Source organism: Nesoenas mayeri (assembly GCF_963082525.1).
Source record: "Nesoenas mayeri genome assembly, chromosome: 5".
NCBI lineage: Eukaryota > Metazoa > Chordata > Aves > Columbiformes > Columbidae > Nesoenas > Nesoenas mayeri.
Genome location: NC_137548.1, coordinates 43,642,892 through 43,662,212, shown reverse-complemented (window position 1 = coordinate 43,662,212; position 19,321 = coordinate 43,642,892). Strand labels below are relative to the sequence as shown.

At 34.3% G+C, this 19,321-nt stretch overlaps 1 protein-coding gene across 2 annotated transcripts in view; it reads right to left on the bottom strand.

The window, feature by feature from the left end:
* The window catches only part of FUT8 (fucosyltransferase 8), a gene marked incomplete at its 5' end in the record, with an annotated part of 63,424 nt that extends 44,658 nt beyond the window's left edge, over positions 1 to 18,766 (bottom strand). Inside the window, 4 exons of one of the 2 annotated variants that reach the window (XM_080345111.1) lie at positions 1,606 to 1,720; positions 8,795 to 8,960; positions 9,135 to 9,250; positions 18,564 to 18,766. In XM_080345111.1, coding sequence (XP_080201237.1) covers positions 1,606 to 1,720; positions 8,795 to 8,960; positions 9,135 to 9,250; positions 18,564 to 18,766 — 600 coding nt within the window. The remainder of the gene's footprint in view (positions 1 to 1,605; positions 1,721 to 8,794; positions 8,961 to 9,134; positions 9,251 to 18,563) is intronic. The other variant, XM_080345112.1, reaches the window with a different exon arrangement.
* Positions 18,767 to 19,321: the final 555 nt, after the last annotated feature.

The following is a 19,321-nucleotide window of genomic DNA, read 5'->3' as shown; positions in this document are numbered from 1 at the left end:
ACTTTCTGTAAATCACCTGCTCATGCTCATCATGTTTCCTTCTCAAGATAATGAGGATAAACAAAGTGCCTGAGGATACAAGACACTTTCTGAAAGGCTTTAATTAGTTGTACTACATATATGAAATATTAGGATTCTATGTGTGTTGTGACTTGGCACTGGTTTCATTCTTAATATTTTTTCTACATTTTTTAAAAATGAGAATAAATTACCTCTATAGAGAAGAAAGCCCTTTGTCATAGACTATAGTCATACAAATGAAATTTAGGAGAAGCTAATTGGTCTCCCAGCTCTTCACTCAGTAAGGAATTTTTTTTCAAATTCACTAGAAAACAATGTAAGCATTTATTTTTATGCTTCAATTTTGAGATTCTGTTCTCCTAAACTCCTTCTGCTTTTGTTAATTCATTGTACATATTTGAATGTCTTAGTGTTGACCTATGGCCCTGATCACTGTAAAACATAAAATAGGAAGACAATCACTTTCCAGAAACATATGGATTCTTAGGTAAGACAACAAATGGATACAGTGAAAGAAGAGAAAAAGGCAGAGAAAGGCCAGATTCATCATCATGAAAAGTAGTTACAGTACACCTCTGCCAAACAGTGACATCAAAAATGGAAGAATGAGGAAGAGATCTCAAGAAGGAGTTGAAGAAAGGCAATAAAGTGATGTCTCCTGCATCATTTACAGGGATATTTTTCCACAGAAGGGTGTCTTTTTTTGTTTGACAAGCAACAAATAGATAGTTTGGCCACAGAAGAGAAGTTTCCAATAGCTGAACTGTGAGATGTGAAATAATGAAAATCTGAGAACCAAATTCAGCTGTTTATGTAGAGGAAAGATCAGATGTTAGGGGTGACCAAATGAAAAAAGAGTGGTGAGGGCACACATGCAAGGAAAAACAAACCAAGTACAAATAAAACAGACTACATAAAATATCTTTCTGATCACCATGCAGTCATACGTGAATAAAAGCTCCAAAACCTTCAGATTAAGTTTTGTTTAAATGTTATAGACACACACAAGGACATATATTAAAAAGGCTTTATGCACTCACAAATATGAGCATCTATAAGCAGCCTCACACATCTGTTGAAACAGTCTATTGCTGGACAATATACTATATAAGCACTTGAATTGTGCATACTCATTTTTAAAAATAGGCTCCTTATTCAGAAGTTTCACACAAGGACTTTCATAATTTTATTTTTAGCACTGTGCAGATAGATGTATACATTCTGATACTCTAAAGAATCTAAAACAGAAAACAGAGACTTGTCTCTTCTAAAAAAACAAAGAATCCAAACAGTTAAATACAGCCCTGTGAAAACCACAGATCCAAAAGACCACAAACAAACAAACCAAAACAACCAACTACAAAAACACATAATTCAAATATTTGTTCAAAATACTATCATTCCATATACATATAAAATAACATTTGAAACTAATATTCTAATTTATTTTTTATGTCATTCATTTGTACACATTCACTTAAAACTGCCATGTAATTATTCTATTACAAGGGTATAACTAAGGGATATATATACACACATATATAATTAAATGTTTACATTGATTTAAAAGCTCTACCCTCGTACCTGTAGATAAGTTATTCTCCTCTGTACCAATTCTGTTAGATCTTTGGCCTCTTTTTCTCGCCAGTCTCCTGCTCCATCTGTTTGACTGAGGTAGTACAAGTCGGTCATTATCGACCTGTAGACAACAATGGGAAACAATCTTTAAAAAATGGAAAACAATCTTAACATTACTAAACTGGAAGATTAGATTAAATCAAAGACAAATTAAACAGATAATTCAATTATAGCCTCAAAAACTGTTTCTTCATGCCAACTCCTACCCCACAATTCAAACAGCAGCCAAGACAGACTGATTGTGTCCTCCATTTAACATATGTTCCATATCCATAAGTCATTATAGTATTAAATAGGAAATGGGTTACAAAAACCCTTAGGCCTGCTATAAAGCATTTGTTTCTCGTATATGTCAAAGGAAACTAAAAAGAAAGAATAGTTCCATGCTAGATATATTATCCAGTGGAACCAAATGGAAGTGCAGTAATGATTCCTACAGTACCTTCTATTATAATGCATTGTTACTTTTCCTTCAACAATCATCTTACTGTACTTATATAGAATGTAACATTACAAATACCTTGAGCACAGGTACAGCAGTAATCCTTCTCTTTTTTACTAGAGAAAACTAACTACAGAATATTATTACAAGCTTTAGGAAGCAGTGTTTTCTGTGGCATGGAACTCCTCCTGACCCTAGAAGAAGGTAAGTATTCTGTCTGCTAAGAATGCCTGCATGCTACTAATATTCATATGGGGAAAAAATGAAAATTTAAAAATTCAAAACAGATTCAAGGACATATTACAAGTTTAGACTACAATATATGAATTTTGAGAAACTATCGAATATTAAATTGAGGTTATCTGATACACTAGAGACCCTCTTCTTAGGGTTATCACATTTCCATGGCCAAATAAAAGGATAAAGAACTCCTTGTCATTAGAAAAAAAAAATGTTATATGACATTTATTTGCTAAGATTAACCAGAATTTTTCTGAAAAACAGCCCAAACAGTACCACTCAAGAAAAATTTTTTTACATCTATGGCTTTTGGGAGAAAATGCAAAACTAGAGACAAACCATTAAAAATACTTGCAAAAACATTAATGGCTATTCTACAAGCAACAGTTAGCCCAATTCAAAGCCAATAATTTCAGAGTTGGCTTTATAGCCTGAGAATATTTAAATTTGCTAAACATTTTGCCATAACAATATGAAAGTTTTCATTTTGAACCACTTTTCTGAATTCTTTCAGCTGAAATTCATATGTTGCAATTTACTGCCTGAAATTCTTGATCAGCACAAGTTTGATCACTAGGAAGAGATGCAACAGAAGGCAGAGAAATTTGGGAGGTGACAAAAAAGAATGTGATCGGAAGACAAGCATTTGTCCTAACAAACTTTCAAGTGGTCTTGTCAGTGAAGTAATACAAGACACTGTTGTTGGCAGCACCTGTTAGTACTGGACCCACAAACCTTGTCAGCTAAGGCTATCCCTTGTATAATATAGATATTTTTATATATACATATATATCATAATACAGTATAATATAATATAACATAAGCTTGGCAAGTGAGAGAGGAGCAGATGATGTATCTCTGTTAGGTAACTATCGCAAATGACACAATATTTAAGCATTAAATATTGTGATAAATCCAATTGGGACAGAGTTAACATTATCAGCAGAGTTATCAGACAACCTTCTCCTGCTAATAACTGGATTTATAGACCTGAATCTTTCAATTTTCATACACTCATTCTGGTTTTTATACCCATACTTATACACAGGATAAGTGATGCTGACTTACTATATCATCTACTGTTGCTGTACAAAACATTATATCCAAATTGTTCAGCAGCAGTTATGTTCACCTTCTGTCAATCAATTGAAAGTACCGTATTTATATTCCAATCTTAATCCATATATAAATTGGATTTTCTTTTACAATGTAACCAAGTTTGAAACACCCTACTACTCTGGTTTTGGACAAAAAACAAAGTATCATCAGTTAACTAGTTCTGAATCACTAACTATTAAAGATATACTCAAAGTAACATACAAAAACAGCTTAGGGACAATTTGAACAGAATTAATGATTCAGTAGATTTCATACAATGGATTACACACACATAACTGAACAGATGAAGAGTCTCCTCCTCTTAAGGCAGTGTCTTCCAATTTACAGAAAGCACTACAGGCTAGTAGGCAAATTAAAAAAGGAAATCCGTGCATTTTATTGGGAGTTTAAATATATTTTTCTTCCTAATCAGGATGCAACCATGTTGGATGTTTAAAGAAAAACTATAATTTCAGGTCTAAACATTAAAAAAAAAATCCTTACTACCATGAAAAGCAGCTGCGCAACCACAGCCACATTTCAAACAATTTTCAAATGTTGTCTGTCCCTGGCCTTAAAAAAGTCTCTTCCATACTTGTCACATAAGCAGTCAGTATACTCTCCTTTCGCTTTCTAGAAATACATTTCTGTTAAATATTTGCATAAGATAACTGAAAATACAAAGCCTACAAATTAAAAAAAAAAAAATTCTCTCACAGCAGTTAGGTAATTTTTCCTATTTTTGAGTGAAAATAAAAGTATTGGCCAAATTTTATTTTCTATCTTACTGGTCACAGTAAGCATGATAAAGCAAAGGCAGTAGGTAAGATTAAATAATCAGCCTTACAGATGAAATAGAATTATATTCCATCATTTTTGAGGTTAAAAGGAATTATGAAAGTCCTTACAGAGCCTCAGTGACTCAGCGCTTTAGGGAAAGGCAGCTTTGCTCAGTACAAATGATAAACAATGTCAAATAATTTGTGGGAAATTTTATGAATTCATGCAAGAGCTTTAGACAGTTTCCACAATCTTCTTTTAAAAAAAATTACTCTTATGAAACTCTGTAGTAAACCAGGAACTGAAAAATTTACAGGTGTTAACATACGGAAATGATTATAGGGTAGTGCCATTTCAACACACTTTCAGTCAGAGAGACCTTCTTTCTTTGATTGCTACTGCTGAGAAATGTGCATTTTTTTAGGTTTACACCTGCCAGGTTCTTTTGAGTGTGACAGACCATCATGATGGCTTATTAATAGAGATTTAGAAGAGACATGAACTAATATCAAAGACCAGAGTCAGGCTCCATGTGGAGAGCTAAAAAGTAGATGAACTGGTGATCCATGACCCCAGGATGACTAAGTGCAGACGAAAGATGAGCCTGCACAGGATTATTAGAGGCTGTTGGGGTGATAAAATGGCAGAAAGAATTTCAGACAGTGGTATTGTAGATATTCAGTAAGTCAAACTTGGTCTTTCATTGTGTTACTAATCAACAATATAAACTTCTTGTTATTTTTGCTTCTTATCATAAAGTAAATCTTAGAGCTGCTCTTGAAAGCATTTTGAATGGAGTAAAGATTCTGGCCGTATATTTCATCTGCAATTGATTGTCATAAAGTGGGGTGGGCAGGCACTTTTAACATATATTTCAAGATCAGTCTGCACATTTATTCCAGTCATATGACAAAATTAGTTTTAAACATTGTAGAAACTTTACATCAACAAATAAAATCTCAAAGAAAAAAGCTGTGATATGTTCCACCAAATTCAAAGGAAATAATGTGAAAATATGCCCAAACACTACGTATCAAACCTTGGCCAGCTACCACAAAAGTCGACAGCTGTTCCCCAGAAGGAATGAAACTAACTCAGTAATAGCCACTTTGCAAAAAAAATCATGCCAGTGTAGGAAACAACAATGACAACGAGAGGATTAATTTGTTCTTTCTTGTTAACTCTATATCACATAGTCTCTCCATGGCTAAGATGAAGTCACTCTCAACAACCCCCTTCCCTATGGCAACTGCAAGAATATAATTACATATTCTATAATGCAGGAAACTCTGCATTGGGCTACATTATTTATTAAACAGGATCAGTAGTGAAATACTGGACAGCGGTATCTGCCAAGAATGGAACACCCCAGGAGAAAATCTATACAACCCCTAGGACACAGGCAAGAACTAGTGATCGAGACATCCAACAAGAGAAGTGCTATCCTGTTAGTAGTAGACTATTCAGCTAACAGAACAAAGTTTAACAAAAAACTCTAATACTACTGTGACCAGAGTCACAGAAACTGTCTTTATCATCTCCTAAAAAGCAAGTCTTCTCTATGACACAATAGGCTTTCCTCACAAACAAACAAAAATAAATATTAGCCATTTTACTTACATAGCTATGTCATCATCTGATCAAAACCCATCCCTTTACCTGCTTTCGCACATAAGGAGGGACTAAAACTGTGCTAAGTACTCATAATTAACACTAATATTAACATCTTTATCATCCAAATATTGCAATATATATTAAAATACATATGTATATATTATAATTTTATAATACATATTGAAATAGATATATGTCTATAAATAAGCTATACTAGCTTCACATGCAATGTTCCATTTACACAGGTTACATAGGTAACAATTTTTTAGGCTATCACCATCAGCAAAAGGGCATTCAGTGACTTGTTAAAACCCTTAAAAAAAACAAGTACACAGGTACTTAAAAAAAAAAAAAAACAACCCAGCAATAAAAAAAAAACCAAAAACACCACCAAAAAGCTGCCATTCTCAGAGTGAATAAGAGCATCTGATTTGTTCATTCTAAACTTATGTTCCTTTCAGAGGAGACCAGATGGACTGTGTGGAGGGAAAGGAAAAAGATCCGACTCCTTTCCTGGGAGCTACTGTGCCTCCTAAGGGCACAGAACAGCCCCAATTCAGCAGCGCATCACAGGCGAGAGGACGTGCACTCACGGGGCTGAGAGTTCTCCTGCAATTCACACAGCAAGACTGAAAGATTAAAGTGAAAGAAGCAGACAACCCGACCTCAAAGGCAAAAGAATGAACTTCCTCAGGACTAGAGGCAACCAAGTAGAGCATTCTGCAACACAAGATACTTTTATTGCCCGAAGCCAATGTTGTAAATACACCAATACACCAAGGCTGAATATTGTAGAAATATTTTTGTATCTGTTTTCTCTTATGCAATTGCTTTGAATTTTCATATTGTAAAAAAAATCATTTACATTTTATTTTGATAAAACCTACTTTTTGGCTGTTTGGTTTTAGCTTAAATTACTTCAGTCTTCTTTGGGGACCTCACCACACAGGAAGGACTACACTGATCTACTACTAAGACTGAACAGACTCCAAGATGTTCTGCTTTTTATAACCACTGTGTCAGTCTAAAGAATCCTTTTATTCAACAAGAAAGTTCTTAAGTAAACAAAAAAAAAAGAACAACTGTGACTGCTTGCATTATATGCAAACTTCTTCCAGTACCACAGTGGTTTCAGACTTCCATAGTGGGATTCATCTCATAACTTCCAGAGGTCTACAAGGCAGACTTCTATCACCCAATGCAAAGGAGTATGCATTTCTAGTATGGGTCTCACCTCATCCTGAAGTACAGAGAGATGAGAAGATAAGGCTATCAGAAGTACAGGAACTTGCAAGTTTGGCTTCATGAATTAATAGTCATTGGTGTAGGATGGAAAGGAATAATAAAAGGATTCATCCTGGGAGGCAGGGACATAAAAACCTCCCAGCATCAAACACACAACATAATTCAAGGTTCCACTGAGGCAACGGCCTGATGTGATCCTGGCTCGATCACAACCAGAGCAGTAATGCATACACAAGGGATTTTGTTCCCATGACAGACATCAGTAAGTCTCGTATTAGACTACTTGCTCCAGTTTCGGCACAGGTAGTTTAAAAGGTACATCAAGAATAAATGACCTGAAGCCCAAGAAACCCAAACAGAAATAACTTCTCTAAAGACAAATACTTCTGAGTGGAGGTAACTATTGAAACAAACTGTCCAGGGAAGTGGCAGTTTCTCTCTCAGTAGACTGTTTAACTGAAGATCTCAAGTCTTTTGGATAATTCTGCTTCAGTCAAGCACCACTTTTATTTCAGTCAAACATATATCATTGCACCTGGTGGAGAAGTAATTGAATGAAATGTAGGGCTTATTTTATATAAATAATAAATCCTGATAATTGAATAGTCCCTTTTCACTTTAAACTCCATCAATCTGTGACAAACTGGGTTTTGGAATTGTAGAAGATTAAATTACAAAATTTAATGGACTATATTATTTGCTCACATTAATAGTCAAATTTGTCTTATTTTTAAACTATGTTTTAAAGAGTGCTTACATTATTTCCAAATAATTTAAAATTCTTTGTATTTTTTCATTTTAAAGCAATATTTTCAAAGCTTATACTTTACTACTGATGTTCATACCTGCGGATCTCAGCTTTTTTGGGAGATACTTGTGTAAGGTGGTATATTTAGTTAATTCAACTATTTTCTTATGACCGTTTACTAATGAGACAAAAATTGTCATTGCAATCCTGTTGGAAATAGAGTTATAAATATAACAAACTTACAGACAGATTTTACTGAATTTTTAACACCTCCTCAATTAATTTTGTTCAGCATGAACAAAACTCAAACAGAATGTTTTAGTATAATACAAAGGTACTTCAACAACGGGGAAGCCAGAAGAGCAACAACAACTGAAAACATAATTCCAACATGTTTGAAAAACATAATAATGACAGTGTAGTTAAAGATTATTTCTAACTGAAATTTTCTGTTAAATTCTAATTACAAAAAGAAGTGACTTTTCAGAATGACAGTCCTGAAATTAAGATAATACTCAATTTAAAAGTAATTCTAATTATATAATAAGCCAATAATCAATGTAACTTATATTCTAGCATTTATGAAAGGCACAATCAGATACCTAAAATAAAGACTTTTAAGGTTTTTGAATGGTATTGTTAAATGTACAAATATGCATATATGCACATATATAGACATATACAACTGAAAAGTAACAACTGGCATCCAGGACCTGGGTCTTCTGATTAAAAAAATGAAAATATACAAGTCAAAGGGTCATACTCTAAACTGCAGAGACATAAGCTGGATGTACACTTTATGTCCCATTAAATGCAAGCAATAATTGTATGTTCATGCTTCAGACACGATATTCTAGCCCATACACCAGTAACTTATCCTAAGAGATTTTTAAGTAGTATATCAGTAGTTTATTTAAATCAATCCATAATCCTTACAAGATATATGCAGAATCAACTAATACAAATACCTTTCCTGATGACCCAAATCAGACAGAAATTCATCAATGCGTCTTTGCAGTTCACTTCCTTCTAGATTTTTCAGCTTCTTCAGTTCACTCTGGAGGAAAAACCAAAGTTCCTTAGCCCCATTTTCAATCCTCCTCCTCAATATTTCATGGTCTTTTCCAAGGCCTCCTATAAACAAACAAACAAAACAAAAAACAGAACAAAACAAAACAAAAACACAAAACAACAAAAAAGCATAAAAGCATCAGCAGTTGTAGCTCAATTATTTGTTAAGAAACCAATTTATTTGTGATATGAATACCAAAACTTGTTTTAGAAGTAAAAGAAAACTTATCTACCAACCATCTCCTGTCCGCTTCTTAAAGTTTTCTATCTGTTCTTTGGCCTTTAAAAGTTGCTCCTCTAAAGCATGTACCTTTCCTGCAGCTGGTCCCTGATCAATGGGACCATCTGGTATCCTAGGATATAGAAAATAAAGAAATTATATGATTTATAAATATTATTGTTATTTGATAAGTTATTTGCATTAACAGTTCAGGTCTCCTCTCATTTTTGCTCCACATTGTTTTGCTGATAAGTCTTCTTGGCAAAACCACAAGAAATTAAACATATTAACATAAAGATTTTAAAACCTCAATCCCATAGGAGAAAAACAGTGTATAACACAGCTGCAGCACACAGATTCAACATGGTGTTAAACTGTGCTGTTTACAAGAGTCCCACTCACTGACAAGACCAATCCTAGGCTCTACTTGTGAAAACAATATTTGCAGCAGCTTAACTCAGGACCGACAGGCACACAAGTAAAGCCTAATTGAGGGATGTGCCTCCACAAGACTCAAGTTCCCACTACTTTTTACATTCACACATGAAACACATTCTGGTCTTGAATGCTGGCCATATCTTCCTAGAGGAGCAGACCTCCAGTACAGGAAGTCCACTTTTAAGTTAAGTCTTCCTACACATTGGCACAAGATGATTCCAATGTATTTTGTGCACTCAGAACAAGATGCCAACTTCTTAAATGTACCATCACACTAATTTTTTATGACAACTCTGGTACTCTAAACTGCTGTTCACCTAAAATAACACCAATAACTGTAAAATCCATTTGTGAAATCTCTGGTATGTAAGCACAGGAGCATAGAATACGTATCCTGAAATCTGAGCCATAAATCAGCCCTGGGGGTACTACTGAGGTTTTCTCTACATCTCAACTTGAATCTACATAACAATTAACTGAAATTATTAAAGGATAGATATTAGATGCTATCTTCTATGTGCCTCGCAAATTAGAAATTACTTCAGGGAAAATACAAATCCTTTTCATTGCTAGAGAAATGACACTTCTGGTGGAGCTGAGGGTTACAAATTATTCCACCTTTTATAAGACTTTTGCAGGAGCTGACCCTGAAAAGGAAAGGAGGAAGATGTATAATGAAAAGTCATGAGAACTGTAAAAAATACAGAATTCTTGTAGAACATGAAGATGATTCTCCATTTGTAATGGAATATGAACATAAAAAGAAAGGGATAGTCTCACAACACACACATACAGAGTTCCACGGCACTGTAAGGGGAGACCCCCCCCACCAGATGAAAGATTCCTCTAGTATGGAGAAAACAGTGGTTAGAGGGAGTATCTTCACCCTAAACCAGAAATGACAGCATTCTAAAAGTCCTACTGAGATGCCATTAATTTCAGTGTCTCTCAGATCTCGATAATTAAATACCAATAAAAATTTAGGAACTGATGAAAAGTCCATTTTCACTGGAACACTTGAAGGGAATAAATACCTAATGTGAGCATCAGAAAGGTATATCATACAAAGCATAGCATTTAAGCCCCCTTTTTCAGAGGGTGGTGGGAGAGGTGGAAGAGGAAGCTATACAGCCTGACAGAATTTTAGTAAAAAATTCTGTACTCTTAAAGTTCCCTATTGAAAGAAGATTAAGGATACCTAAACTGCTGCAAAATGCTTATTTGTGTTTTAAAGCTACCAAGGTAAATGTGCTGGTTTGGGCTGCACTAGAGTTAATTTTCTTCAGAGTAGCTACTATGGGGCTATGTTTTGGACTTGTGCTGGAAACAGTGTTGATAACGCAGGGATGCTTTAGCTATTGCTGAGTTGTGCTTGCACAGTGTCAAGGTCTTTTCTGCTTCCCACACCGCCCCACCAGCAAGCGGCTGGGGATACACAAGAAGTTTGGAGAGAGCTGGGAGAGCTGACCCCAACTGACCAAAGGGATATTCCATGCCCAGTATATAAAGCTGGGGAAAGAAGGAGGAAGGGGGCAACATTCAGAGTTATGGTGTTTGTCTTCCCAAGTCACTGTTACACATGATGGAGCCCGACTGTCCTGGCAATGGCTGAACACCTGCCGGCCCATGGGAAGTGGTGAATGAATCCCTTGTTTTGCTTGTGTGCGTGGTTTTTGCTTTACTTATTAAACTGCCTTTATCTCAACCCACGAGCTTTCTCATTTTTATTCTTCTGATTCTCTGCCCTATACCACCAGGGAAGAGTGAGTGAATGGCTGTGTGGTGCTTAGTTGCTGGCTGGGGTTAAACTATGACAGTAAATAAAAAGGAATTATCAATAACTGCTCATATATTGGCACTTTTATGCACTGAGGGAACATGCATTACAAAACTGAGGAAAATATTTTAATCTTTAATATGTGCACTCCATAAATATATTCCCTTTGTATGAACAATACATTTGTGAATTTGTTTGTGCAACAAATGTACAATATGATACCATACTGGACAATATAAATAGATCTTTTAAAAGCATACTGAAACACATTTAAACTCTTGAACTGTTTTAAAACCACAAGGTTGAAATAGATTTCTGATCTGCCAGGTTGGTATCACAATTTGTATTTTGACAGAACAACTAGTCACAAAATTAGCAGAAAGTGGAATGGCTTATCTTGTGTAAGTCACATTCCCTAAAGGTAGAATTTGGGAAGAACAATAATGTAAAATGATACAAAATCATTACCACAAAAAAAATTTCAGACAGCACACACATCCTCTGAATACAAGGAAAGTCTGTTAGTGTAGCCATTACAGAATCCTGCAGAAGGATGGTTGTGGCTGATATAAAAGAACCCAAATAATTCTGACCATTTGATACAATTAACATATTTAAAAAGAAAGGTACATAAAGTACATGCCTTTTAACATCCAACTTGCTTTGGCATGCTGCAATAAAAACATTTATGACACTTACACTGTTAAATAAAAGGAGCTAGCATGGGGGTGGGGGAATTCTCCTCAGCTAGTTGTTTGGACTTTCAAAATTCAGTATAAAACTATAATAACTTATTCTTCTTGCAGTTTTGTCTCTACATCTGTTACCTCATCAGACTTGGAATTGCTGTCTTCCTCACTTTAATCCAGTTTCAAAATTAAGGAAGAGGTTCTTCTCTGCAACCAGCACAGCTTGCTCGTTATGGCCCTCTACAAGTACATCAACTGAGTTGGAGATAAGGCAACATTTGAGGGAAAATTGTTTGAATTAAAATCCTTATCTATATTCACGGCATCATTGATGTAGATAACTTCTAGTGCAGAAAATCCTAGGAATAACACCTACTTATGACTAAGAATTTCTGTTGAAAAACATATACATAAGTTTTCATATCAAAATAAGTCCTCACTTGCTCCTTAAAGTTTGAGGAGTTTAAAGTAAGTTTATCTAAACTATGATGATTCTAATCAACAATAAAGGAACAAGTCAGTAAGAATTTAGAACAGACTATACTTCACTTATTGCTATGACAACATTGTGAATTAAGTTATAAACACAAAATAAACAAAATTATAATCCACTTACATGAGAAGCCATGACAATAAACGGAACAGTGGTTTTGTTTGAATTATTTTTCTCAGTACTTACAAGGTGCAATTTTTGCATGCTGTTTCCTACCACCTTGTAGAATATAGAAATTATCTTTTGCATAATGAACTCATATTAAATAAAGATGCTACTGTATAACTTTAAACATCAAGAATACTCTGTATTGTAGAGATAATCCATTTCTATTTTGTACTTTGTTTAGTAATCTAGCTACACTTAAAGACAGAAAAAAGAATTCATCCATATCACTGAGACCACTTTCTCATCACCTTCAGGTAACATAGCCAATGGCAAAGTAGTGCTCTCTCATGAATCTCTGAAGGCAGAAAGACCTACTCAAAAAATAATTGTAGTGACATTCAGTTTAGGTGCAAGAACTGCCATAATATGTAAAATAATTGTTAAAAAAATTTAAAACAAAAAATAAATTATAAAAACCATTGTAACCTTTTCTTATTTCCAAGCTATTCAAAAGGTTACATTAATTTATCAACAAAAGGAAAAATGTAAGATTTCACAAATTCATACTCAAATATTTTCTCATTCTTTTATTTATATCTTTTTGAGGTCTTCATATGGAGCTGGAAGGTCTATAACTAACTAAAGCCACATTATGATTGGCTTTTCTTCTTTCTCTTTTTCTTTTTCCCCAGGAAGAAAATAATGTTTAATTATTAATGACCACTAACACACACAATCAAATAAAAATAATATAATTTGTCACTTCAACCTCCTCAAATATAACCTCCTCAGTAAATAAAACTGAAATCACTCAATGTTACCTGCAAATAAAGAGTGAGCAACATCTCTTAGCAATTTAAATCAGTACAGCCCTGGTCAGTGCTTACTTATATCCACCGAAGATGTGTCTTTTCCCTTAACTTTGAATTGCACAAAAAACAGTAAAAAGAGCAGAGATGCACACTATATAGTTCAATGATTTTCCTCCCTTGCATACTGGCCTTTGCAATACCATCAGCTTCAGACATGAGACACTTTGAATACATGTAGTAGAAAACAGTATTTAAAATTCCTCTTTAAATTTTTATCAAACCAAAGCCATTCTTGCATCCAAGTACCTTTCAATGCTTACTACAGACTTACTGGGCCCAACAACTGCCCAGAGTAATTGATGGAAGTACTTTAAGAGATTTGCTTATGACTAGTTGATCCCAAGTTTGGATTCTATACCAGCTTCATTGCCAACTACAGTAAAGCAACTATGATGCTCTTTTAAAATTAAAATCCTACCTCTTCTTTCCAAAGCTGCACTCAGAATTATGAGAACTATTTCTAGAAATACTGGTGTTTGGTTTTATTTGTTTGATTACATTTTGCCCTTTTTGATTCCTGTTATACTTTATAACACAATCTCATTCAGATGAAGAAACAGGTTATTGTGCATATTAAAAGAATTGCAGGTTATACAAAATGTAATATTGAATAGACTCTAGTACGTAAATATATACCAAAAGTGATGTATTAGTAATATGAACACAGTATGAATCCATTTAAAAAGATTCTCGGTTTCCCTGAAAAAAACTCTGAAATTACTGGTACTCATACTGCCAGGCTTATCTTCCAGGGGAGGAAACCACTAATATACCATAAAAGATAAAAATTATATTATCATCCAGCCAGACACAAAGAATTACATGAATACTATGAATCACTCATGTATTGCAAAAAAAAAGGAAGCCTAGGACACAGATTAAGGTATACACACAATGTTTCCAGTTTCTGTTTAAGAAAAATCAGACCTTACAGAAGTAGCAATTTTAAGCTCTCCTCCTCCTAAAAGCCTTATATCATTGTGATACAACAGTGGCGGACTTTAGCAGTCATATCATAATTGTACTAGTAAATAAAATTTTCAGGTAAAACTACATCACAGGCAAACAATGAAACAGTATGTAATACTTTGATTTTATTATTACACCCTATCAAGTTTCCTTTAAATAACTGATTTTTGCTTTGAAACCTACAACATCTGTAATAAGTGTTCTTGAAAGAGCTCTTCCAATTCTAATGGATATAGAATAGTAACATAACAACATAGAAAAAACTCAGTTTTACTACTATTTTTCACTACTGTGATCTAGGCTGCTTCTAAAATCAATTCAGATTTGCTCACAAATTATTCTTTATAAACATGTAAGGACTATGGTAACTCTCCAGATCTTATTAAACCACAATATTCATGCACATAATTTCTAAAACTCAGGAAACACAAAACAACTTTAATTGCATTTATCTTCTGCGTCACTAATATACATCTGTGCCTCTTTATAGCCCACAAGTAAGGTTTTTACAAAGTATCATATTGGCAAAAGAAGAACTACAGTAACTTCTCACCTAAGTTTTTACAGTGCATGTGTAAAGCCTAAGCAGTGCCTGAAGTAATTTCAAGTCATCAGAAGTGCACTACAGAAGTGTATTCATTTCCTATTCATATTTTTACTTCAGTCAATTTTCAAAATGATGTGACTGTTCCAACCAGCACTATTTTGAATGTACATATTAAAAAAAAAAAAGTAGCTCAAAATAACTTCACCAAAAATCCTTATATCAATAATGGGAATTAATTACAAATATTAAAAAAACAAAACAGAAGAAAATGATGTAGTTTGTGAAATCAAACATAGAAGTGTTGGGGAAAACAAAACAAAACAAAACAAACAAACAGTCCTCTTACTGCCCTAAAACCTTAATTCTACTCCTCACATATCCTGTGTGACAAGAAGCAACCAGGGGAAATATTACAAGATCAAATATGCAAAAAAGGGCTTAGCAAGATTTTATACAATATTTCTCAACTTTTGAATGGTTGATTTTGCATGCACATAAGGTGTGTTCCATAAGGCATGTTTTGTTGTTGCTGTCTTTGGGGATGAGGAGATGCTACATAAATTGACAGCAAAAGAGCATTCGAATCTCGGAGTGGAAAGATCACTTCTTGTCATATGTCATTCATGGATGCCTAGATGAAACCAAGTACAACCCAGCTCCTGTTTTCAACCATGCCAGAGGACTGACACTTATCAGGTGAGATGGAAGCCACTGAAATCACAAGAGCCCATTACAATGGGAAATGCTAAGCAATTCAAATGTACGTTATTGAAATGTATTTTACCATATAACTAAGGTCCCAATGTACTTAAAGATGAAATACCAGTTTTTGCTAACTTCAAAATGGGAATTGTTACAACTTATACTTTCATTAAAGCACTGAATTCTTGTAACCATACCTGCTTTCTGTCACTTCACCCCCACACTAACTAGCTATTATAAATGGCACAGCTACATATTAATGCTAATTTTCTACCATTGACTCCTTTGTCCAATAAGATAAATTTTGTTAACCTGGAGCTTTTTACAATCCAAAAGTTTTATCTCATTATGTCAAAGTACTTTAATAAGTGTAAATAATCAGATGCCTGTTTATCGATATGATTTTTCTGAAGTTAGACTTATTGAAATTTACTTAAATTCCTGTGTTAGCTTAACCCTGTTGCATGCCATAATATATTCTAGATCTTCAATGCAAAAAGAGTGCTTATTTTTTGTTGGAATTAAAAAAAAAACCAAAAACCACAACACAAAAACAAACAAACAAACAAAAACCCCTAGTTCTCTAGATATAAAATCTTAGTGCAGAAAGGCACCAAAGCCAAGTTTTTACGTCAGAGCAACAAAATCCAACTTGGCAACAGGCTTTACCTTTATAAGCTACAATGATGTAAAGACTGTCATCTTAACCACTCAGATTTTATAGCCAGTATCAGTAACTAGAGTTTTCAGATAAAAAAAAAAAAAAAAAAATCTAGCAACTAAATAATATTCAAATACTAGTTCTAGTATTTCTGCCTTTGATCAGTAAAACCTAAAACAAGTTACGTCTTCACTTTAAGATGTTAACTGGAATAGAAGTCATCTTTTCTGTCTAATTCAATTTCTGAAGTTAAGAGGTGTTCTGCTACTTTAGAGATGTTCATGGCAGCAGTGATCTCTTCCAGGACATAGATACTGAATCCATGATCCATGGACTGTTGGCTAATGCCTCACTTTCAATAGCCATTTTCCAACAAAACTGTAAATGGGACAATCTGAAAGCTAACAGTTATTTTTAAAACCACTTGTTCTATTTGGCAAAGACATGAGATACTGAAATTCTGTATCACACTTATGATTTAATATGTTAATGATGGAGATCAGCCATGATCTCTCTCAAACCTATTTGTGAAGTTTTTATCAAAACCCTTTCATGGATTTTGCTCAATAAAAGTAACTAAATATGGGGGGCTGAAAGCATAGAGGGTGGTAATCTTTACATTCAGGACTAAATACTTTCCTCTCTGAGGCAAGAAACCCTAAAGTTGACTACTATTGTCTAATATTAAAGGAATTTAAAGATATTGTATTTACTCAAATCTAGGATCTTGCTTAAGTTTCTTCATAGCAGCATACTCTACATTACACCATTCTGTCAACAAAAGTATATTAAACTTTTTGACAATGCAGTTTTTACCATATATTAGTGCACTGAAAAGAAATTTCAGCCAGGCAGGGGAGTCTTCCCAGCCTATCAGATCAAATAGCCACAGCTATGCATGAGAGAGAATGCACCAGAAGAAACACTGGAATAGTGTTAAGAGGAAAGATATTGATTTCACTGCTATGATGTCCATATGTGTGATTTCATTCAAATGAAGGGAAGAAACAGACTAGAAAACAGGACTAGAACCATAAAACACTCTACTAAGGAAAAGGAAGAGATTTTTGCAATTGTTATTTTTTCCTGTGATTTATGAAGCAAAATAGCAAGGTAGAAGATCCAAAATGGCATCTTCTCCTAAAGTGTATTAAAAGGCAAGTCCTAAATCAGTTTCTCATTGCCAAGCAAGAACCACCCACGAGCCATGATGAAGACTCAACAGCAAGTGCCCCTTGCTCTCCATGTTCTACGCAGGTGATCCTGGCCAGACCACTGCTACACACATGCCCTGGTGCTTGTCAGTATGCAGTTGTGAGACCGTAAGTGAATTCAGGTCACTCAAGAGATTTTTAAAATAAACATCACCCTTCCATTCTGTAAAATCTTGTATTGAGCTTTGCTCCTCTCTGTCCCCATGATCCATAAGGACTTTTAGGTTGCGTGTGGTGATGTTCACATACTTAGGTCCAATCTGACTCTGGCACACATCCTGCCTAAGAAACTCTCCCTTGCAAGTTCTCAGGAAAGGTGATACCAGATGTCTACATTAAAAGCTGTCTGTCTGAAAAGATGAAAGAAAACACTTTAAATTGTAATTGTACCCATCCATAACATAACAAATAATTTTAAAAAGGGATATGATCCTACTATTTTACAAGTATTGCTACGAGTTTAGCAGCAGGACAAAGAAAAAAAAAAAAAGAATTCATATAATGCAGCAGTCTAATGAAGCTCCTCTTCAGCAAATCCAAGTTTATGTTCAACAAACTGTACAAATGTTTTCAGCACTTTTAAAACGAGTTCTTCCAGTTACTGCATGCAGAAGTGTAGAAAAGTCACTAGTTGTTCTAACTGGTTTGAACATCATAATAATTGCACGTGTTTGAAATGGGCATTGAGAAATTAACCACCCACAGGATTCTGTTATTGTGACAGTAACATTTGTCACCATTAAATAATGACTGTTAAATAATGAATATAGCAGACCAAAACTAAATGTACATTACTTGTTCAAAGGTTTTGCAATATATTTTCAGTTAGTTGTAGCACTGATTAAAACACTTATCTATATTTTTAAATGTTAAACATGATTGAAAAAAAAAAAACCACACAAACAGCTATTTCAATTTAATTTCTGGTATTTCATATTTCAACCATTTCCTGAAAAGTTTTATTTTTAGATCCTACCTGAGAGATTCTGCCATTCGCCTTAAGTCTTCATTTTGCTGCTTTAAACGTTCAAGTTTAGTAAGTATCTTGGATAATTCCCGACTAGAGTGATCTGGGTGCTCACTGTCTCGTACCAGGTGTCCACCAATATAAAAAAGTAAAGTTCCCCAAGCAAAGAGGATGAGCATAATCCAACGCCAGGAACCAGTCCATGGCCGCATTTTCAGAAGTTCAATTCACTCCAGAACTGCTTTTGCTCACAAAATAACAAACATTTTAAGTCTTTAGCTTGTACAAAAGTGGACAATTGCAGTTCCTCTGCTTCACCACATTGTACCACAGGAAGAATATTTTCAGTGTTTATCTTAATGCAGCTCCTCAAAGAGGATCATTATCGGGCTGTACACAGAAAGCATTAATAACACATCATTCTTCATCTATAGTCTGTGAAAAGAATAAAAAAATCTGAAATTACAATTCTGACATATAAAATTATATTGGAGTGCAGTTAAGCTCAATGTACTGTCATTAACATTCAGAAACAATGATAAACAATGTTACTGCGTTCTAGCAAGAAGAAAGAAAAAACACTCTTAACTTTCCACAAAAACTATACTGAATTCAAGAATGAACCACTTAAAGAATATGCAATTAATTTTAGTTTTGAAATGGCCATAATAAATGCTACTTTTTGTAAGAGAAATGTTTACCCATTCGTGTGTCATTTCATGAATTAAAACAGTTCAAAATCATCTGTGGTAAACTCAATAGTCTCT